Here is a 22991-nt window from a genome sequence, read left to right as displayed (position 1 = left end):
AGTCAGTCGTGTATCATGCACATCAGTACAGCGCTTCTGAAAGTCCAGCAGGGGCTGGGGAGGAGTCAGTCGTTTATCATGCACATCAGTACAGCGCTTCTGAAAGGTCAGCAGTGCTGGGGAAAAACCAGTCGCATAACATACACGTCAGTACAGCGCTTCTGAAAGGTCAGCAGGGCTGGGGCAGAGTCAGTCGCGTATCATGCACATCAGTACAGCGCTTCTGAAAGGTCAGCGGGGCTGGGGCAGAGTCAGTCGCGTATCATGCACATCAGTACAGCACTTCTGAAAGGTCAGCGAGCGGGGCTGGGGCAGAGTCCGTCGCGTATCATGCATATCAGTGCAGTGGTTTCTGCAGGTGGTTGGTAGGGGTAGGGAGAGTCAGTCACACATTGCTCACATCAGAACAGGCTTCTGAAAGGCTGGCAGGGCTGGACTAGGGCCAGTCACACGCCATACACCTCACGACAGTGCTTCTGAAAGGCCAGTAGGGCTGACGAAGAGCCAGTCACGCGTCACACACCTCAGTGCAGTGCTTCTGAAAGTCTGAGAGGCCGGTGGGGCTGGTGTACTAGAATCAGTCACACGAGGTAGGAGAGGGACTGAGGCCTAGCCTGGGCTCTAAAGCAGGCAAAGAAAATACCCCGCGCCCCATCCCCTGATTAGGTCATGAAATGCAGGTTTAACTGTGGCTCCGATGGTAGATCTGTGGGCCCCTGTGCCACTGCACCTGCCGCACTATTGATAGCCAGATTGTGTGAAGGGCGGATGGGATATGCCAAAGGCAGTAACATGTCAGGCGACAGCACCATCAGTCCGACACATGAGAGCCTGGCATGTGACGGAGTGTCCTGGCCGGAATGGCCTATCGGAGGCCTCGCCCCGCGCCCTGCTCCATCCCCTGCATGCCCAGGTAGTGCCAGGAAGCCCACACTTCCACACGGGCAGCGCTGCGAAGAAAGGGCCCTTTCACCTCACAACACACGGCCCTTTCAGGGCGGCCGGACAGACCCCGCTGCTCCTGGTCCCGGGGCCAGCAGAGGGTCTGGGGATTTTCCAGGTGGCACTTGGTGAACACAGAAGCCTCATTCATGGCGCTAGGCCGCGGAGCTGAGCAGCCTCGGCGGCTTCCGTAGATCTGGGGGCAGGACTGGGGCTCCCCGCACCTCATAAACTCCGGGCCTGCGGCACCCAGACTCCCTAACTCTTTCTTCATCTTCTGCCCCAAAGAGAGGGAGCTCCTGGAGGGGAGTGACAGCCGAGGCCTGTGCTGCAGAGAGGAGGCGCCCGACAGCCCCAGGGACTGACAGCCGAGGGCTGTGCTGGAGACAGGAGGCCTCGACAGCCCCAGGGACTGACACCCGAGGGCTGTGCTGGCCAGGGACTGACAGCCGAGGGCTGTGCTGGAGACAGGAGGCCTCGACAGCCCCAGGAAGTGACAGCCGAGAGCTGTGCTGGTGACAGGAGGCCTCGACAGCCCCAGGGAGTGACAGCCGAGGGCTGTGCTGGAGACAGGAGGCCTGGACATCCCCAGGGACTGACATCCGAGGGCTGTGCTGGAGAGTGGAGGCCTCGACAGCCCCAGGGACTGACATCCGAGGGCTGTGCTGGAGAGAGGAGGCCTCGACAGCCCCAGGGACTGACATCCGAGGGCTGTGGTGGAGAGTGGAGGCCTCGACAGCCCCAGGGACTGACATCCGAGGGCTGTGCTGGAGAGAGGAGGCCTCGACAGCCCCAGGGAGTGACAGCCGAGGGCTGTGCTGGAGAGAGGAGGCCTCGACAGCCCCAGGGACTGACATCCGAGGGCTGTGCTGGAGAGAGGAGGCCTCGACAGCCCCAGGGACTGACATCCGAGGGCTGTGCTGGAGACAGGAGGCCTCGACAGCCCCAGGGACTGACATCCGAGAGCTGTGCTGGAGAGAGGAGGCCTCGACAGCCCCAGGGACTGACATCCGAGAGCTGTGCTGGAGAGAGGAGGCCTCGACAGCCCCAGGGACTGACAGCCGAGGGCTGTGCTGGAGAGAGGAGGCCTCGACAGCCCCAGGGACTGACAGCCGAGGGCTGTGCTGGAGACAGGAGGCCCCAGGGACTGACAGCTGAGGTATTCAGACAGCCACGGCCGGTGTACAGCGAGGAGGTCTGGGGGTCGCGGCTTAATTTAGACCCCACCCAGGGGCTTCCTTCTCAGCTTCGGTTGTTGTCTCACATGTGAGGTTCCACAGCCCTCTTGGAGGCACAGAGGAGGTCTCAGGGAGAGAGGCTTAAGAGCAGAGGGGACCCTAAGCCCGGAGAGAGACCGCCCTTCCACCCCCGGGAGAGAGATGCGACTGCTCTGCGCCCTGCTGGCCCTGGGCCTGTGGGGCATGAGTCATGGATGGACAAAGAGGACACCAGAGAGTGCTCGGGGCCCCAAGCAGGAGGGAGCACCGACCACCCCGGCAAAGGAGAGAGGCCCAGGGTCCAAAGCCGCCCGGCCAGCCAGGAGGGCCCCGAAAGCCAGCCCAACTCAGAGCCCCAGAGGGGCCCAGCTACGACAGTCCGGGCTCCTGCACGTCATCCAGGCAGGTAAGGAGTGACGTCAGGGAGCGAGCTGCCCTCACACACTTACAATCACAAGCTCAGGCATGTGAACACAAAGTGTCACTCGTTTGGGCTGATAGCGCCATTCATGTAACTAGCATTGTCACTCATTTACAATAACAGGCTCTCTCATTTGGAGAAAAAAGGGCCACTCATTTCTACTAACACATTCTACTGAAATGCACAAAAAAAGAGAACCCTTGAGGAGAACAGAGCCAGGTACAGAAAATACACCAAACACCTAGTTGGAGTGCAAACCTCATGAAACGGACAGCCTTGCGCATTTGAACGCAGGGTCACTCTTCTCCGGCCTCAATGATGTCCCATTGAGGGCAGGTCACTCCTTCGCACCAAGTCACTGATTCGGCCAAACATCACTCGTTTATTCTGTTTGTGTCTTTGTGACACGTGTGCTCACAATGTTAGCTATTTGGCCCTTAGCTGTCACTTACTTTAAGTGCTGCGCGTTGCTACTCGTTACCACATGGAATCTAAAAGGCCTTTTGTTTTAATAAAGGTGTCACGTATTTGGAGTAAGAATGTCTGTAACCTCTACTAAAAATATCGCTTGATTTACAAAAATGTTGGAGACGTGGACAAAAAAAATCTCTTATGTGGGCTAATAGTAACATTTAGTGAGACTGTCACTCATTTCTACTTACTTTCACTCATTCTACTGACGTCACTCATTTGGATTATCAGTGCCACTAATGTGCACTAACAGTGCAGCTCTTGTGCACTAACAGTGCAAGTAATGTGCACTAACAGTACAGCTCTTTTGCACTAACAGTGCTAGTAATGTGCACTAACAGTGCAGCTCTTTTGTACTAACAGTGCCAGTAATGTGCACTAACAGTGCAGCTCTTGTGCACTAACAGTGCCAGTAGTGTGCACTAACAGTGCAGCTCTTTTGTACTAACAGTGCCAGTAATGTGCACTAACAGTGCAGCTCTTTTGTACTAACAGTGCCAGTGACAGTGCCAGTAGTGTGCACTAACAGTGCAGCTCTTGTGCACTAACAGTGCCAGTAATGTGCACTAACAGTACAGCTCTTGTGCACTAACAGTGCCAGTAATGTGCACTAACAGTGCAGCTCTTATGCTCTAACACTGCCAGTAATGTGCACTAACAGTACAGCTCTTTTGCACTAACAGTGCCAGTAGTGTGCACTATAAGTGCAGCTCTTGTGCACTAACAGTGCCAGTAGTGTGCACTAACAGTACCGTTCTTCTGCTCTAACAGTGTCAGTAGTGTGCACTAACAGTACAGCTCTTTTGTACTAACAGTGCCAGTAATGTGCACTAACAGTGCAGCTCTATTGTACTAACAGTGCCAGTAGTGTGCACTAACAATACAGCTCTTTTGTACTAACAGTGCCAGTAATGTGCACTAACGGTACAGCTCTTTTGCACTAACAGTGCCAGTAGTGTGCACTAACAGTGCAGCTCTTGTGCAATAACAGTGCCAGTAATGTGCACTAACAGTACAGCTCTCTTGTACTAACAGTGCCAGTAGTGTGCACTAACAGTACAGCTCTTTTGTACTAACAGTGCCAGTAATGTGCACTAACAGTGCAGCTCTTGTGCACTAACAGTGCCAGTAATGTGCACTAACAGTACAGATCTTTTGCACTAACAGTGCCAGTAGTGTGCACTAACAGTACAGCTCTTTTGCACTTACAGTGCCAGTAGTGTGCACTAACAGTGCAGCTCTTGTGCACTAACAGTGCCAGTAATGTGCACTAACAGTACAGCTCTTTTGTACTAACAGTGCCAGTAATGTGCACTAACAGTGCAGCTCTATTGTACTAACAGTGCCAGTAGTGTGCACTAACAATACAGCTCTTTTGTACTAACAGTGCCAGTAATGTGCACTAACAGTGTAGCTCTTGTGCACTAACAGTGCCAGTAATGTGCACTAACAGTACAGCTCTTTTGCACTAACAGTGCCAGTAGGGTGCACTAACAGTACAGCTCTTTTGCACTAACAGTGCCAGTAATGTGCACTAACAGTACAGCTCTTTTGCACTAACAGTGCCAGTAGGGTGCACTAACAGTACAGCTCTTTTGTACTAACAGTGCCAGTAATGTGCACTAACAGGGCCAGTTTCAGCAGTGCTGTCTTCATTTAAAGTCACTTTGAACCTCCTTTGCACGGACAGTCCAGTTTCCAGTTGTCTAACAACATCCCACATCTGGAACACAAGTGTTCACTCATCCGAATTTACATTGTCACTCATATGAATTAACATTGTCATTCATTTTACTATCACTGTCCCTTTTATACGAACTGTCACACAGTTTTAATAAAGAGTCTCTAATTTGGACTAGCAGTGTCACTTATTTGTGTTTACAGTGTCACTAACATTTGTTAGCAATGACACACACTCGTATTAACTATGTCACTCATTTAGACAGAGTATCACTCATTTCTGTTCGACGTTTCATGTATGGGTAGTAAGTGAGTCCACCACCTGGACAGCGTCTCTCATTTGGAATGACGGGGTCACTCATTGGGGTCAGTGATGTGACACACATTTGCTAACATTGTCATTTACATAAATTGTGTCACTTTTGTATTAACAACGTGGCTCATTTGGACACACAGTGACAATCCGGAGGACATCAATTGTCCCTCAATTTCACACATTGTGTCATTTGTTTCCTCTGTCACTCATTTCCACTAACGGTGCCATCATTTCTACCAGGTGTCATTCATCTGGGCAAAGGTGTCGCTCACTAGCACTGACAACTCGCGCTAACGAACAATGTCAGTAATTTGGACAAAGTGTTACTCTTTGAGGTGACATTTTTGCTAAGCATGTCACTCCTTTAGACAAATAATATCATTCATTTGAAACAATTATGTCTCTCATTTGTGCCAACAGTGTCACTCATTTATACTAACAGTCACTCATTTGTATTAACAGTGTCATTCTTTTATAACAGTCACTCATTTATACTAACAGTGTCACTCATTTATCTTAACAGTGTCACTCATTTATACTAGCAGCGCAACTCATTTGTACTAACAGTGTCACTCATTTATACTAACAGTCACTCATTTGTACTAACAGTCACTCATTTATATTATCGGTGTCACTCATTTATACTAACAGTGCCATTCATTTATACTAACAGCATCACTCATTTATACTAACAGTGACACATTTTTAATAATAGTGTCACTCTCTTATAGTAACAGTGTCACTCATTTATACTAACAGCGCAACTCATTTGTACTAACAGTGTCACTCATTTATACTAACAGTCACTCATTTGTACTAACAGAGTCACTCTTTTATATTATCGGTGTCACTCATTTATACTAACAGTGCCACTCATTTATACTAACAGCATCACTCATTTATACTAACAGTGACTCATTTTTAATAATAGTGTCACTCTTTTATAGTAACAGTGTCACTCATTTATACTAAAATAGCCACTCATTTGTACTAACAGTGTCACTCATTTATACTAACAGTGTCACTCATTTATATTAACAGCATCACTCATTTATACTAACTGTGTTATTAATATATACTAACATTGTCACTCATTTATATTACCAGTGTCACTCATTTATATCAACAGTGTCACTCATTTATACTAACAGTGTCACTCATTTATATTACCAGTGACACTCATTTATATTTACAGCGTCACTCATTTATATGACCAGGGTCACTCATTTATGTTAACAGTTTCACTCATTTATACTAGCAATGTCATTCATTTATATCAACAGTGTCATTCATTTATACTAGAAATGTCACTTATTTATGCTAACAATGTCACTCATTTATATTAGCAGTGCCACTCATTTGTATTATCATTCATTTATACTAGCATTGTCACTCATTTATGCTAGCAGTGCCACTCATTTGTATTATCATTCATTTATACTAACCATGTAACTCATTCATACTAACACTGTCACTCATTTATGTTAACAGCGATTCATTTGTACTAATGGTGTCACTCATTTATATTAACAGTGTTACTCAATTTGTTTAAGTGTCATTCATTTCTACTATAGCAAGTCCACAATGTCACTGAGTTTTTATCCCAGCGTCACTCATATGGCCTAACAGTGTAACTCAGTCAAGGTAATATTGTCACTGATAATTGCTAACAGTGTCGTTCCTTTGTACAAAAAAATGTCCAATTTGGATTTACTGTTCCCCTGTTTCATGCATGTTTACTAAAAATGACCCTCATGAGGACTGATGTCCGGCATTTCAAGCAATCAATCAAACAGCCTTTGTAGAGCGCAGCACTGTCACCACTTTGGGTATCTGGGCGCTGTGCCTCCGTCGAAGAGCCGGGTCTTGAGTCACTTTCTAAAGTCTGCCGGTGAGGGGGCTGTACGGAGCTGGAGGGGAAGGTCGTTCCAGGACTTGAGTCTCTTTCTGAAGTCTGCCGGCGAGGGGCTGTACGGAGCTGGTGGGGAAGGTCATTCCAGGTCTTGAGTCTCTTTCTGAAGTCTGCCGGCGAGGGGGCCGTACGGAGCTGAAAGGGAAGGTCGTTCCAGGTTTTGAGTCTCTTTCTGAAGTCTGCCAGCGAGGGGCTGTACGGAGCTGGAGGGGAAGGTCGTTCCAGGTCTTGAGTCTCCTTCTGAAGTCTGCTGGCGAGGAGCTGTACAGAGCTGGAGGGGAAGGTCGTTCCAGGTCTTGAGTCTCTTTCTGAAGTCTGCCGGCGAGGGGCTGTACGGAGCTGGAGGGGAAGGTCGTTCCAGGTCTTGAGTCTCTTTCTGAAGTCTGCCAGTGAGGCGGCCGTACAGGGCTGGAGGGGAAGGTCGTTCCAGGTCTTGAGTCTCTTTCTGAAGTCTGCCAGCGAGGCGGCCGTACAGAGCTGGAGGGGAAGGTCGTTCCAGGTCTTGAGTCTCTTTCTGAAGTCTGCCAGTGAGGTGGTGGACAGAGCTGGAGGGGACGGTCGTTCCAAGTCTTGAGTCTCTTGCTGAATTCTGCCAGCGAGGGGGCTGCACAAAGCTGGAGGGGAAGGTCGTTCCAGGTCTTGAGTCTCTTTCTGAAGTCTGCCGGCGAGGGGCTGTACGGAGCTGGAGGGGACGGTCATTCCAGGTCTTGAGTCTCTTTCTGAAGTCTGCCGGCGAGGCGGCTGTACAGAGCTGGAGGGGAAGGTCGTTCCAGGTCTTGAGTCTCTTTCTGAAGTCTGCCGGCGAGGGGGCTGTACGGAGCTGGAGGGGAAGGTCGTTCCAGGTCTTGAGTTTCTTTCTGAAGTCTGCCGGCGAGGGGCTGGACGGAGCTGGAGGGGAAGGTCGTTCCAGGTCTTGAGTTTCTTTCTGAAGTCTGCCGGCGAGGGGCTGGATGGAGCTGGAGGGGAAGGTCATTCCAGGTCTTGAGTTTCTTTCTGAAGTCTGCCGGCGAGGGGCTGGACGGAGCTGGAGGGGAAGGTCGTTCCAGGTCTTGAGTTTCTTTCTGAAGTCTGCCGGCGAGGGGCTGTACGGAGCTGGAGGGGAAGGTTGTTCCAGGTCTTGGTTCTCTTTCTGAAGTCTGCCAGAGAGGGGCTGTACGGAGCTGGAGGGGAAGGTCGTTCCGAGTCTTGAGTCTCTTTCTGAAGTCTGCCAGCGAGGGGGCGGTACGGAGCTGGAGGGGAAGGTCGTTCCAGGTCTTGAGTCTCTTTCTGAAGTCTGCCAGTGAGGCGGCCGTACAGGGCTGGAGGGGAAGGTCGTTCCAGGTCTTGAGTCTCTTTCTGAAGTCTGCCAGCGAGGCGGCCGTACAGAGCTGGAGGGGAAGGTCGTTCCAGGTCTTGAGTCTCTTTCTGAAGTCTGCCAGTGAGGTGGTGGACAGAGCTGGAGGGGACGGTCGTTCCAGGTCTTGAGTCTCTTGCTGAATTCTGCCAGCGAGGGGGCTGCACAAAGCTGGAGGGGAAGGTCGTTCCAGGTCTTGAGTCTCTTTCTGAAGTCTGCCGGCGAGGGGCTGTACGGAGCTGGAGGGGACGGTCATTCCAGGTCTTGAGTCTCTTTCTGAAGTCTGCCGGCGAGGCGGCTGTACAGAGCTGGAGGGGAAGGTCGTTCCAGGTCTTGAGTCTCTTTCTGAAGTCTGCCGGCGAGGGGGCTGTACGGAGCTGGAGGGGAAGGTCGTTCCAGGTCTTGAGTTTCTTTCTGAAGTCTGCCGGCGAGGGGCTGGACGGAGCTGGAGGGGAAGGTCGTTCCAGGTCTTGAGTTTCTTTCTGAAGTCTGCCGGCGAGGGGCTGGACGGAGCTGGAGGGGAAGGTCATTCCAGGTCTTGAGTTTCTTTCTGAAGTCTGCCAGCGAGGGGCTGGACGGAGCTGGAGGGGAAGGTCGTTCCAGGTCTTGAGTTTCTTTCTGAAGTCTGCCGGCGAGGGGCTGTACGGAGCTGGAGGGGAAGGTTGTTCCAGGTCTTGAGTCTCTTTCTGAAGTCTGCCAGAGAGGGGCTGTACGGAGCTGGAGGGGAAGGTCGTTCCGAGTCTTGAGTCTCTTTCTGAAGTCTGCCAGTGAGGGGGCGGTACGGAGCTGGAGGGGAAGGTCGTTCCAGGTCTTGAGTCTCTTTCTGAAGTCTGCCAGCGAGGCGGCTGTACAGGGCTGGAGGGGAAGGTCGTTCCAGGTCTTGAGTCTCTTTCTGAAGTCTGCCGGCGAGGGGCTGTACGGAGCTGGAGGGGAAGGTCATTCCAGGTCTTGAGTCTCCTTCTGAAGTCTGCCGGCGAGGGGCTGTACGGAGCTGGAGGGGAAGGTTGTTCCAGGTCTTGAGTCTCTTTCTGAAGTGTGCCGGCGAGGGGCTGTACGGAGCTGGAGGGGAAGGTCATTCTAGGTCTTGAGTCTCCTTCTGAAGTCTGCCGGCGAGGGGCTGTACGGAGCTGGAGGGGAAGTTCGTTCTAGGTCTTGAGTCTCCTTCTGAAGTCTGCCGGCGAGGGGCTGTACGGAGCTGGTGGGGAAGGTCGGTCCAGGTCTTGATTTTCTTTCTGAAGTCTGCCGGCGAGGGGCTGTACGGAGCTGGTGGGGAAGGTCGTTCCAGGTCTTGAGTTTCTTTCTGAAGTCTGCCGGCGAGGGGCTGGACGGAGCTGGAGGGGAAGGTCGTTCCAGGTCTTGAGTTTCTTTCTGAAGTCTGCCGGCGAGGGGCTGTACGGAGCTGGAGGGGAAGGTTGTTTCAGGTCTTGAGTTTCTTTCTGAAGTCTGCCGGCGAGGGGCTGTATGGAGCTGGTGGGGAAGGTCGTTCCAGGTCTTGAGTTTCTTTCTGAAGTCTGCCGGCGAGGGGCTGGACGGAGCTGGAGGGGAAGGTCGTTCCAGGTCTTGAGTTTCTTTCTGAAGTCTGCCGGCGAGGGGCTGTACGGAGCTGGAGGGGAAGGTTGTTCCAGGTCTTGAGTCTCTTTCTGAAGTCTGCCAGAGAGGGGCTGTACGGAGCTGGAGGGGAAGGTCGTTCCAGGTCTTGAGTCTCTTTCTAAAGTCTGCCAGCGAGGCGGCTGTACAGAGCTGGAGGGGAAGGTCCTTCCAGGTCTTGGCAGCGATGTAGGAGAAGGAACGCCCACCGCTTTGCATTTGAATGAATAGTCAATAATATTTAAATCAGGGCCACAGTGACACTGATTGTCAATTTTTTTTAATACCAATATCACTCATTTCAACTAGTAGTGTCACTCGCTGGAACTAGCTACACCGCTCATTTTGCTAGCAGCGTCACTCATTTGTTCAAACTGCCATTAACTTGAAGTAACGGTTCCTCCTCTGGATGAATAGTTAGACCCATTTGCACCAACAGTGTGGCCTTTTTAGGTCTCTCTTCCCAGAAAGCACAATTAGCTGTCATCGCCAGAGACCTATGGCAAGCTTACAATGGGCTGAGAGCCCGCCCATTGCTTTCTATTGGCTGCCGTCCATTTCCTTGCCTCTCATTAGATGACTTGTCTTCTTCTTCTTGTGTTTGTCTCTACCCTGGAGCGTAGCCTCTTTACCATCCGTTGGATCGCCTGGCTTGTGTCCTTCCACTGCTTACGTTCATAGACCGAGTTTTCTTCTTTTTCATCCAGCAGTCCCTGAGAGGGCATGTGTTTTCCAGCTCTCTCCATTGTGTGTTGCTTCCCCTGCTTAAATATCAAACTTTTAAATCAATATACAGTTTTGAGATGCAATAAGATATGTTTGATGTGCCATCAGTATTTTGAAATGTGTTTTTCTTTTTTCAAAAAAATGGTTTACAGACAAACAGTGGCAAAGCCGACGGCTTGGCACTCACATTATAAAGGTGATTCCTAAGCGAATTTCCAGTGCTTGTTGTTTATTATTTTAGGTCTGGCGTTAGCTAAGGCTTTTTGAGTTTAGTAAATTGAATGTATAATATGGTTACTTATAAGGCTTTCTGACTTTCTTCTTCATGCTTTGGTCTGTGACGTTGCTCACATTTTTCTTCCGTCCACCCCGCCCCCACAGCATACAGCGTGGGGCAGTGACGCAGCCCCTTTAACCAATTGCGTGAACGCATTCTGACTTTTCAGAAAAAACCCATTCACACACAAAGTTGTTCCCTTATGTACCAGGGTCTACAGTGGCAATGTGGGCTTTGAATGTTGTTCTGCACATTGATGAGCGCACAGAAACTTTCTTAAGAATAACCGTCTGCTAAAACCATGTCAAAACAAAACAAGCATTGACCAAGTCAAAAGGCTGGCGGGCGAATCCAGTCCTCCTGCTTTTGCCAATACCTCTATCGTATTGCAAGATTTGTAAAGTGCTTAGCACCTGTACTGAGACGTCAAAGCGCTTGCCTGCATGGGCAGCATGCTACACTGTGTAGGGTGTGTGGCTGGAAGGGTGCTGCCTTTGGGTTGACCCTCTGTGGGAAGTGTTTCCATGTCATGCGTGCTGACCTCCGAGGTGCTGTTATCATGTAGTGGGAGGCAGTGCGTAGCAGTGTGGTGCATGATGAAGTGTGAGAGGGTGGTACACGAGGTTAGGTTTGCCGTACGCTGGCACTTTTGAGCAGCTCTCTGCAGGCCGCTTTGTTTCTTAGGATCATCGTCCACTGGGCTGGTAGCGGCAGAGGTTGCCCTTCTGAGAAATTTGGTTTAGTTTATGACCTTGAATAGAGAGACCTTCTGGGGATATGTCCTAGGATGGGGCTTTCATATCACTCAGTCAGTAAATATTTGTATAGCGCTGCTAGTCATCCGTTAGGGCATCCAGGTGCTAGATTGCAGGTCTCAGCCGAACAGCTAGGGCTTGAGTTTCTTCCTAAAGTCCTCCATCAGTGGTGATGTCCGGAGGGGGGAGGCCGTTCCAGGGCTTGGCGGGAGGTAGGAGAAGGAACGGCCTCGGCTGCGGCGGACGTGCGGTGTCTGTGCGTGATCGGGCTATATTTGATCGTAGCAGTGAAATGTCTGGGAGCACTGACAGTTTGTAGTTAGCTGGAACCTGCATTCGCCAGCTTTATGTGTCCGACCTCTTGAGTTACTCCACGCCTCTTCTGTTGCAAACGGGTGGTTTATCGTAGAGCTGGGTAAAATGTTTTCATGCGATGTCTCTTTACGCTGGAAACGCAAAAGTACTGGAATTCCGTCAGTATGTCACGTGGGGTAGCTACACGACGTTTGCGACAATATTTCACTGCAGGAGCACGGAAGCAATGTGAATGACCAGGACACACGCTGCTGTCGTTCGCTGCACTTGTATCTTTTGCGCTGTTTTCGTAGAGCCCGATGTATTCTTGCATTCAAAATAGACATGAGGGGGAATTTTGCTCTAAAATAAAGTGCTTTGTGTCCGTTTTGTATTTTTCATAATTTTGTGCAGTTTCACATAATCTTTGCAGAATTTTACATATTTCACAAAAGCACATTATGAGTGCTACGCACATCAGTACTTCACTGTTATGGACCGGTACAGCACTGAGTGACGACGTGACCTGCCGCAGATATGTGAGGGCCCAGGATGCAGAGGAATCCTTCGGTAGCGCATATGGACCGCCGTGGGGCGGCCGCAGGCTCCGAGTTGTGGTGTTTGTGGATTGACATCACTATACAAGACCCGGGCTAGACGCAGGTCGGCCCTACATACCCTGGCAGGATAGAGAGAGTAATGTGCTGGTTGGGTTGGTCCATACCTGTGGGCTGTAAACTGCAGATTGCCCTTGAATATGCGATTGTCTCTCTGAGCTCTGTGGCTGGGTGTGTGGTGCGGTTATCGTGGAAACATCCGTGCTTTCAACGCTCTTCTGAAGTGTGTTTGCTCCCGGGTGCTTCTATTGTTGGCCGGTGGTGAGTTCCAGAGCTCGGCGGCGTGAACTGAGACAGCAGGGTCTCCTACGGTGGTACAATGATTACTGGTGCCATTCGGCAGTGCAGTGTCCCGTTTTGTTTGCATTGCTCGAAGTTAGCTTGTTTTATAGCGGTCCCTTACCTTGGAGTCTCTGTGGCAAATTCAGAGTGCCTTGAAGCGGCCCTTCCAGCCCTCGCTCGCCAGTGGAGCGACTGCGGGACGCGACTCACGTGCTTTAGGGTGCAGGCGGAGAAGGAGGCCTGTGGCAGCAGTTTGGAGAAGCTGTAGTTTCCATATTATGAATCTGGGTGTTCCAAGGTATAGGCTGGTGGCACAGTCAAGCCTGGTGGCTCCGAATCTCTTCCTGGTCTCCAAGATTTGTGAAGATGCGGCACAGTGTTTCCATTGTGTTGATGTTGTTCAATTGCATCTGAATTTAGCAGTTGCTGACTACACTTTCCAACAGAAGAGGGGAACATGGCATTTTCAGGGGACTGGTGTGCCGAAGGCTTAAGTGCTGCCTGTGGAAGCAGAAGGATTGAGCTGCAGCTTTCCAACTTGACCAAACTGTATGATCTTGGGTAAATTGTGTTATTTCACTGTACCTATGGTGCAGAGGGGCCCCAACCCCTTCAGGTGCCCCTTCATTGGATCCTGCGTCGTAAATCGCAGTCATGCGTTGAGCGGGGACCATGCTTCGGTGCAGGCAGCGGTCGTCGTCAAAGTGGCAGACAGGCCCCGGTTGCGAAGTTGCTCGGCATTGGTTTCTTTTTGTAGCCCTGAAACTCACTTCCAAGGGTCCAGGAACTGGATTTGGCACCACTTGGCAAATAGGGCTCTCAGAGGTCGAGCCCAGGAGATGCAGCTGAAGTCTTTGATGGCCCTGAGACTTCTAACAGGAGGCAAGCTCAACCCAAGCTCAAGGAGAAACTTTAGAAAGCAGGATGTAGAGAGCCAACTTCTGTCCTCTCACTCTCAGGACCGAAGCAGCAGGCAGCAGAGCAGGCAGCAGGCAGCAGGCCAACACAGTTAAGCAAACAGCAAAGTGGCAGTCCCTCCTGGCAGGACAACAGCTCTTCTTCCTGGCAGAATGCCCTTAGTCCAGAAGTGTTCCTACTCTTTGGTGTCAGAGGTCAAGTACTTATACCCATTTTGGTCTTTGAAGTAGGGAGACTTCAAAGAAAGACCTTTGTAGTACACAAGACACTGCTCTTCCTTGCCCTGGCCCCAAACGGAAAACAACCTTTACAACGCAGTCATTACATCACACTACCTTTACAACGCAGTCATTACAACGCAACATCCCTTTCATCACATGCCATTACAACGCAGCCATTACATTGAATGTCACTACAACGCATGTCACTACAATACATAACATTACAACGTCTACCACTACAACGCATAGTTTTTATCTTTACGCTATCCAACACTTACATTACTGTTGCTCTCACTGCAGTGGGAATAGTAATTTTTACCCCTAGGCTATCCAACGCTTTCCCTACTGTTGCACTCTCTGGAGTGGGAATAGTAATTATGACCCCTACACTATCCAACACTTACCTTAAATGCAATGTAATGGTGTGCGTTGTTATGGTATGATGCAATGTAATGGAATGTATTGTAAATGTAGTTTCTAAAAATGCGTTGTGATGGCATGCAATGTAAAATCATGTTTTGTAATGGATGTTGCGAAGTAAAAACTGCGTTGTAAAGGCATGCATTGTAAATGGTTGCGTTGTAACGTCATACGTTCGCCCCAAACACACTACTTTGGGTGGTGACTTCTTGGTGTGGCGACCGGCAGTGCCCTATTCAGGTGCAACTCTCAGCTCTTCCCACCACTCGAGCTCAGGAAGACTCATCAGCCTGGTCATGAGGCACACCTCTACTCCCTTTGTGTGTGAGTGTCTAGAGTGAATCCACAAAGCCTAACTTTCATCCAACCCACACGTGTATTCTAGGGACAGGCAGAAGCACAGAATGGTTAAGTAAGAAAATACCAACTTTCTAAAAGTGTCTGTTGAAAGGTAACTGTGCCTGTAAGGGATTTCTTTCAATATACTAAGGTGAACAATTTAAAACATCAAAAAATGTTGGTAAGTCCCAGCCGGTGAACTACATTTATGCAATCAATAAATCAATTTGTAAATTTTTATCACAATTAATCTACCAAGGATACTCTCAAAACTGGTGTGAGTTTTTCAAAGTACAAACTTATTAAATATAAACAGAAAGGGGTACAAAAGACTGTAACAATGCACAATGACTGGGGTTAACAGCTAGTATACAGAGACTGGTGCCTCAGGGCCATTAGTGTGAACATCTATTCCAAAACAATACATCAACGGAAGATGAATCTGATCAGAAGAAATCAATTCCTTAAGAAAATAATTCACTGGGGAAATAGATGAAATTGGCGTTGTTTCTGTCTTTTTGGTGTATACATCCTTTAGACCATCTTCAGGACAGAAAGTTGAGAATGTTGTATAACCCTAAAGTGTATTCCAGATGGAATTTCTAATCCTGGCTGATTCAAAGAATGGTTAAAATCTTCCTGGCCATCGATCCCAGAACCAAAGCTATTCAAAAGCTTAATATAGGTCCAGACAAATTGTGTCCCTTTGACCAAGGCAATCCGCAAGGATATGTTTACAGTGAAGCTCGCATCCGCCAAGCGTAAAGTGGGGCAAAGCTCCTCCAATGCACCGCCGTCACTGCAGACGGTGTCTATGATCATACCTTTCTGTTGATATTAAATACGTTTGTACTTTGAAAAACTCACATCCGTTTTGAGAGGATCCCTAGTAGATTCATTGTGATATAAATGAACACATTGATTTATTGATTTTTCAAATGTAGGTCACCAGCTGGGACTTACCAAAAACTGTTGATGTTTTAAATTGTTCAGCTCAGTATATTGAAAGAAGTCCCTTGCATGCAGTTACCGATCAATAGACACAATTCCCACGGGGTGATTGGGGTTTCCCACTTTTTCCTGTTGTAACTTTCTAAAGGTGGCATTTTCAGACGTGCAATTTAAAAACCAGCTTCTCCGTAGACACCAAGCACCAATGTTCTATCCGCTCCCCATTGGCAGATACGTTTGTAAGATGTTACAGATGGGAGAGATAGGCCTTTCCATAGTGAAAACAAATGTAGCTATTTTTCACTACTATGACATGTAAAACTTAGAAGCACTTGTCCTACCTTTTAAATACACTGCACCCTGCCCATGGGGCTAAATAAGTGCCTACCTTAGGGGCGCATTACATGTAATAAAAGGGAAGGTTCTGGCCTGGCATGTAGTTGGAAGCTGTACACACAGGCTCTGCCTGTGGTAGGACTGAGACCTCTTTTCAGGGCTACTCGGGTGGGTGGCACAATCAGTGCTGCGGGTCCACTAGTAGCATTTGGTTTACAGGCCCTGGACACACATGGTGCACAGTACTAGGGACTTACTAGAAAATCAAAAATTCCAACCATGGAGAAACCAATTACCGTCAGGTTTTAGACACAGAGCACTTGCACTCAGGCACTGGTCAGCAGTGAGAAAGTGCCCAGAGTCCTAAAGCCAGCAAAAACAAAACTCAGCACACAGTCAAACAAGCATTGGCATAGCCAATAGGTCTCGCATTTGGGACCTTATAAGTGTTTAGCCATGCAACAGTTGCATAACTAAATACTTATAAGGTCCCAAAAGCGAGACCTATTGGCTATGCAAAGCGGCCGCGAAAGTGAAAGTGATTGCGATCGCGATCGAACATCAAAGCGGCCGTGTGGCCGCTAAAGTGAAAGTAATCACGGTAAAGAGTGGCGCGCGCGCCCGCGCACATGCACTGTAGCTCCAGGCTGGCCTGGTAGCACTTTTTGGAGCCCTCTCAATAAGTCTCGCCAGACCAGCGCATGCGCTGGGTCAGGCGAGACCTAAAACAGGAGGTCAGAGGCAAAAAGGCAGGGGAAACCACGCCAAAAGATGCCAGGTCTAACAGGGACCACTAGCATTTTCCCGTCCATCCCAAATTGGAAAGAAAAATGACATTAGGTGTCATCAATAGACCAGACCGCCAGACATCCATCCATAGATGGCCGATTATCAGTCAGGCCAATCGATATCTGAAGGAGGGCAGTAACGAAGTCTATGCCATGTGAAGGAGGGCTGTAACGAAGTCTATGCCATGTGGAGGAGGGCTGTAACGAAGTCTATGCCATATGAAGGAGGGCTGTAACACAGTCTATCCCATGTGAAGGAGGGCTGTAACGCAGTCTATCCCATGTGGAGGAGGGCTGTAGCGCAGTCTATCCTATGTGAAGGAGGGCTGTAACGAAGTCTATGCCATATGGAGGAGGGCTGTAACGAAGTCTATGCCATGTGGAGGAGGGCTGTAACGAAGTCTATGCCATGTGGAGGAGGGCTGTAACGAAGTCTATGCCATGTGAAGGAGGGCTGTAACGAAGTCTATGCCATGTGGAGGAGGGCTGTAACACAGTCTATCCCATGTGAAGGAGGGCTGTAACGCAGTCTATCCCATGTGGAGGAGGGCTGTAGCGCAGTCTATCCTATGTGAAGGAGGGCTGTAACGAAGTCTATGCCATATGGAGGAGGGCTGTAACAAAGTCTATGCCATGTGGAGGAGGGCTGTAACACAGTCTATCCCATGTGAAGGAGGGTGTAACACAGTCTATCCCATGTGCAGGAGGGCTGTAACACAGTCTATCCCATGTGGAGGAGGGCTGTAACGAAGTCTATGCCATGTGGAGGAGGGCTGTAACGAAGTCTATGCCATGTGGAGGAGGGCTGTAACGAAGTCTATGCCATGTGAAGGAGGGCTGTAACGAAGTCTATGCCATGTGGAGGAGGGCTGTAACACAGTCTATCCCATGTGAAGGAGGGCTGTAACGAAGTCTATCCCATGTGAAGGAGGGTGTAACACAGTCTATCCCATGTGCAGGAGGGCTGTAACACAGTCTATCCCATGTGGAGGAGGGCTGTAATGCAGTCTATCCCATGTGAAGGAGCACTGTAACGAAGTCTATGCCATGTGAAGGAGGGCTGTAACGAAGTCTATGCCATGTGAAGGAGGGCTGTAACGAAGTCTATGCCGTGTGAAGGAGGGCTGTAACACAGTCTATCCCATGTGGAGGAGGGCTGTAATGCAGTCTATCCCATGTGAAGGAGCACTGTAACGAAGTCTATGCCATGTGAAGGAGGGCTGTAACGAAGTCTATCCCATGTGAAGGAGGGTGTAACACAGTCTATCCCATGTGCAGGAGGGCTGTAACACAGTCTATCCCATGTGAAGGAGGGCTGTAACGCAGTCTATCCCATGTGGAGGAGGGCTGTAACGCAGTCTATCCCATGTGAAGGAGGGCTGTAACGAAGTCTATGCCATGTGAAGGAGGGCTGTAACACAGTCTATGCCATGTGAAGGAGGGCTGTAACGCAGTCTATCACATGTGAAGGAGCGCTGTAACACAGTCTATCCCATGTGAAGGAGGGCTGTAACACAGTCTATGCCATGTGAAGGAGGTCTGTAACACAGTCTATGCCATGTGAAGGAGGGATGTAACACAGTCTATCACATGTGAAGGAGGGCTGTAACACAGTCTATCCCGTGTGAAGGAGGGATGTAACACAGTCTATCCCGTGTGAAGGAGGGCTGTAACGCAGTCTATCCCATGTGGAGGAGGGCTGTAACGCAGTCTATCGGATGTGAAGGAGGGCTGTAACGCAGTCTATCCCATGTGAAGGAGGGCTGTAATGCAGTCTATCCCATGTGGAGGAGGGCTGTAACGCAGTCTATCGGATGTGAAGGAGGGCTGTAATGCAGTCTATCCCATGTGAAGGAGGGCTGTAATGCAGTCTATCCCATGTGGAGGAGAGCTGTAACGCAGTCTATCGGATGTGAAGGAGGGCTGTAACGCAGTCTATCCCATGTGAAGGAGGTATAACGCAGTCTATCCCATGTGGAGGAGGGCTGTAACACAGTCTATCCCATGTGGAGGAGGGCTGTAATGCAGTCTATCGGATGTGAAGGAGGGCTGTAACGCAGTCTATCCCATGTGAAGGAGGGCTATAGCGCAGTCTATCCTATGTGAAGGAGGGCTGTAGCGCAGTCTATCCCATGTGGAGGAGGGCTGTAACACAGTCTATCCCATGTGGAGGAGGGCTGTAACGCAGTCTATCCCATGTGAAGGAGGGCTGTAGCGCAGTCTATCCTATGTGAAGGAGGGCTGTAACGCAGTCTATGCCATGTGAAGGAGGGCTGTAACACAGTTTATGCCATGTGAAGTAGGGCTGTAACACAGTCTATCCCATGTGGAGGAGGGCTGTAACGCAGTCTATCCCATGTGGAGGAGGGCTGTAACGCAGTCTATCCCATGTGGAGGGGGGCTGTAACGAAGTCTATGCCATGTGGAGGAGGGGGGGCTGTAACGCAGTCTATGCCATGTGAAGGAGGGGGGGCTGTAACGCAGTCTATGCCATGTGAAGGAGGGGGGGCTGTAACACAGTCTATGCCATGTGAAGGAGGGAGGGCTGTAACGCAGTCTATGCCATGTGAAGGAGGGGGGGGCTGTAACGCAGTCTATGACATGTGGAGGAGGGGGGGCTGTAACGCAGTCTATCCGGGCAGATCTCTGATCCCGGCCCACTCTGTATCGACACCTGTTACGTCATGCAGATCCATAAGATGTCAGAGCGGAACTCCTGCTCCAGTCAACATAGAAAATGAGGTCGATATTATGGAGATAACTCCAGCACAAGAACTGTCCCTGCAGAATCTTTTTTTTCACATATAGTTTATTGATATTCAATGTAACATATTTGGATAACAGAGCAGTTTTAAGGATATGCATGCATTGATGTATGGAATTTAGTACAGAGATACAGAATTACACAATCGTAGTATGTATGCAAGTATGTGATAACATATTGTGGACCTGCTGTGTCCATATTGCTGAGTGAGAACATAAAAACATAGACACAACTTTATTTATTAACAGTGTATGCCCTATAAATGTATGAAACATTCCCTAGTCCGTAATTTACCCTTAGTGCTCGATACGCTGAGGTGTATTGCATGGCGGATCACCCGACAGATGCGCTGGCGTGTGTGTGGGAAGTGGGGTTAGATCTTAGGATCCCTGTGTTCGAGGAGGAGCGCGAGGCCTTAGTGCCAATATCGGCAACTGTTGTCACATAACACATAGTAAGTACATAAATAAACCACACAACACTTTTGTAAGTGGAGAAATATTGCTGCGGTTTATTAGCATAACCAATATGCAAACATGGTGGGTTATCTTACGGGTGATCCGATTCCTGGGCAGGCGAACACCTATGCCGCCTGCCCGTCTGATAAGCCTAAATTACACCGTGGCAGTCGCCAATTGGTGCATACCAAACCTTGGGAGGGGCCACCCCCTCCCATCAGTGGACCACCAGTCCACATGCTTACTCACGTCCCCCCCCCCGAAAGAGGTGGGCGGAGTGTATGCTGGCAGCCCCCGGTTGCTCAGACCCACAACCGCCCGTAGGACTAACGGGGCGCCGTAGTTCTTCCAGGGGACAACTCTAGACATCCCTGGGTATCCTGGCTTAGCACCACGCTGTGCTGCTGCATGAAGTACCCCTTGGTATGGTGGCGAAATGAGAGGGACAAGAGGGCGAGGAAGGGACGGGGACAGCCTAAATACCCCTGCCCCCTCCGCCGGAAGTAACCATTTGCCGGACGTCTTCCCTGGCTGAGCCCAGGGACTAGACCGGGTGCCCCCAGTGCCTTCATGCGGCACTAAGGCGGCCGCCCTGTTAGGGGGGCTGCTGCGCAACTCCCCCGGGCAGCCTTGCATTGCCCAGTTGTGTTTGCGCATGAGCATGGGGTGGGGGGGAGGGGGGACGCGCACGGTCTCGGTGTCAAAGCGACTGTGATGGTCCCAATTGGGAGGGATTGGTTGAGAGGGAAGTCTATGGTGGGATGTTGCCAAGGGGGAGCCATTGTGCCCTGATTGGCGGAGTTTCGATTCTACATACGTTAAGTATTTCTGTCACTCTGCGGGGTTAGCGCCTATGTTTTGTGTACGCGCAGTATCCTGTAGTGGTGAGTGTTCTGCGATTAGCGCCATCTTAAGATCTGCGAACCATGTGTGTGTACATGGTGGTTGGCTCGATTTCCACGTCACTACCAGTCTACGTTTGGCCAGTCCGAGTGTCAAGTCCATACATGTTTGAATATTTTTCCTACCGGAGGTGCGGTTGGTGATTCCCAACAGGAAGTGCAGCCCTTGTGCTTTCACTGATGTCTCTGTAGCTTCTGAAGAGCGGTTTCACCTCCTTCCAATATGTTTGTATATTTGGACAGTCCCACAGCATGTGTGGGATCGTGACTCTGGTGCCTCGCAGCGGGGACAGATGTCGCGGGAGCCCTTGTACATCCTCGCTAGTCTGTGTGGGGTTAAGTAGGTATGGTGTAAGTAGTTAAATTGTGTTAATTTGATTGGAGCGTTGATTGGTTTTACTTTTGGGTACGATAAACCCTGCGCCCGTTGTTTGTCGGTTAATGTGGTCTCGAGTGTGGGACCCCGATCATCCCTGAGGGGGCCTTAAGGGTCGTGGTGCCTGGTTTGAGTGAGTAAATATAGCATAGTAATTGCTCTCATACCCTTGCCCTGCGTCAGGGGCGTTTGAAGTATGTCAGAGGTTTTCGGCTCAGCTTGTCTAGTACCCCACTTCTGGGATAACCGTTGTGTTAGTGACGCGTATAATAGGATCGATCCAGGGGCTATTCCATAATCATTCACAAGTGTCTCAAATTCACAGAGTGTGGAATCGATGAATAGATCCCCAGCTCTACCATTCCGCCATTTCCGGACGTCGGATATCCCTTTGTGAGTTGGGAGTACCCCTATAGGTAGGTCTCGGGCATAAGGAGGGGGTTACTGCGTGGTCTGTACATATCGAGCCCAGCAGCTACGTGCTGTGGACATTGAGACATTATCGGGGTGCTTTGGGATTGTCTCTTTCGATCCGCCCAGCCACTGCAGCAATGTTGTCTGGTTGCTATGTGGTGACCTATGCCCCAGCTCAGAGATGATTGGCTAACCACCTCATCGGCCATTGCAATTGTGCAGCCGCATAGTATTTCTCATAGTTAGGAGCCCCCAGGCCCCCCTCTGTGATTGGAGCGTTGAGCTTTGTGAGGGCTACTTGGGCTCTGGATTTGCCCCAGATTAAGGAAGTTAGAATGACTTCATTTCACTGAACAATTTGTTTGGCAATGGAAATGATATAGTCGCAAAAGAAATATAACAAGCATTGGCATAGCCAATAGGTCTCGCCTTTGGGACCTTATAAGTGTTTAGCCATGCAACAGTTGCACAACTAAACACTTATAAGGTCCCAAAAGCGAGACCTATTGGCTATGCCAGTGCTTGTTTTAACTGCTGCAATCTATTGAAGCCTCACGTAGAACATCAAAGCGGCCGTGCGGCCGCGAAAGTGAAAGTAATCGCGGTAAAGCGCGACGCACGCACCCGCGCACATGCACTGTAGCTCTAGGCTGGCCTGGTAGCACTTTTTGGAGCCCTCTTAAAATGTCTCGCCAGACCAGCGCATGCGCTGGGTTAGGCGAGACCTAAAAATGAAGGTAATAGTAGTGTTTTGGATATCACTATTCGACCAATTGGGGACAGAGGTAGTTCCATCCAGAATGCCATGAAAGAGCGAGCCCCAATAATTGCCCTCCCCAAATTGTCTTCCATAACGTTCGCTTGTAAGTGATATATTGGCACCTCCAGGTATTTAAATGAATCGTATGTACGGGTAAGAGGTGCTGGAGGTAAAGTCGCATGCTGCTCTACGGATTGAGGAACCATCTGGAACAGGAGGGATTTCTCGCAGTTTATTTTGAGGCCAGAGGCCCGCCCGAAAGATTCCAGCAGTGCCACCATTGGATCTTCTAGCCCTGCGTAGTGGTTTCGGATGTAGATTAATGCGTCATCCGCATATAAGGATATTATGTGCCATTGGTTATGTGCTTTGATGCCCCAGTCCATTACTCGGTTTTACAGGGCGCAGGCCAGGGGTTCCATCGCCAGAGCGAATATAATAAGGGAGAGGGGGCACCCCTGTCTGGTGCCTCGCTTGATGCTAAACGAATCTGAGATAAAGCGGCCAGTTTTTA

The 22991-nt window shown here is 49.8% G+C and overlaps 1 protein-coding gene across 2 annotated transcripts in view; it reads left to right on the top strand.

Moving 5' to 3' along the window:
- The first annotated feature begins 1111 nt into the window (after nucleotides 1-1111).
- The window catches only part of LOC146797147 (extracellular matrix protein 2-like), a 191183-nt gene continuing 169303 nt past the window's right edge, over nucleotides 1112-22991 (top strand). For both annotated transcript variants that reach the window (XM_085629823.1, XM_085629822.1), the window contains exon 1: nucleotides 1112-2565. In XM_085629823.1, coding sequence (XP_085485949.1) covers nucleotides 2322-2565 — 244 coding nt within the window. In that variant the 5' untranslated portion in view covers nucleotides 1112-2321. The remainder of the gene's footprint in view (nucleotides 2566-22991) is intronic.

Source organism: Triturus cristatus, chromosome 10 (assembly GCF_964204655.1).
Source record: "Triturus cristatus chromosome 10, aTriCri1.1, whole genome shotgun sequence".
In the NCBI taxonomy this organism is placed as follows: Eukaryota; Metazoa; Chordata; class Amphibia; order Caudata; family Salamandridae; genus Triturus; species Triturus cristatus.
The sequence above is the reverse complement of the archived record's forward strand: the minus strand, read 5'-3'. Positions and strand labels throughout refer to the sequence as shown.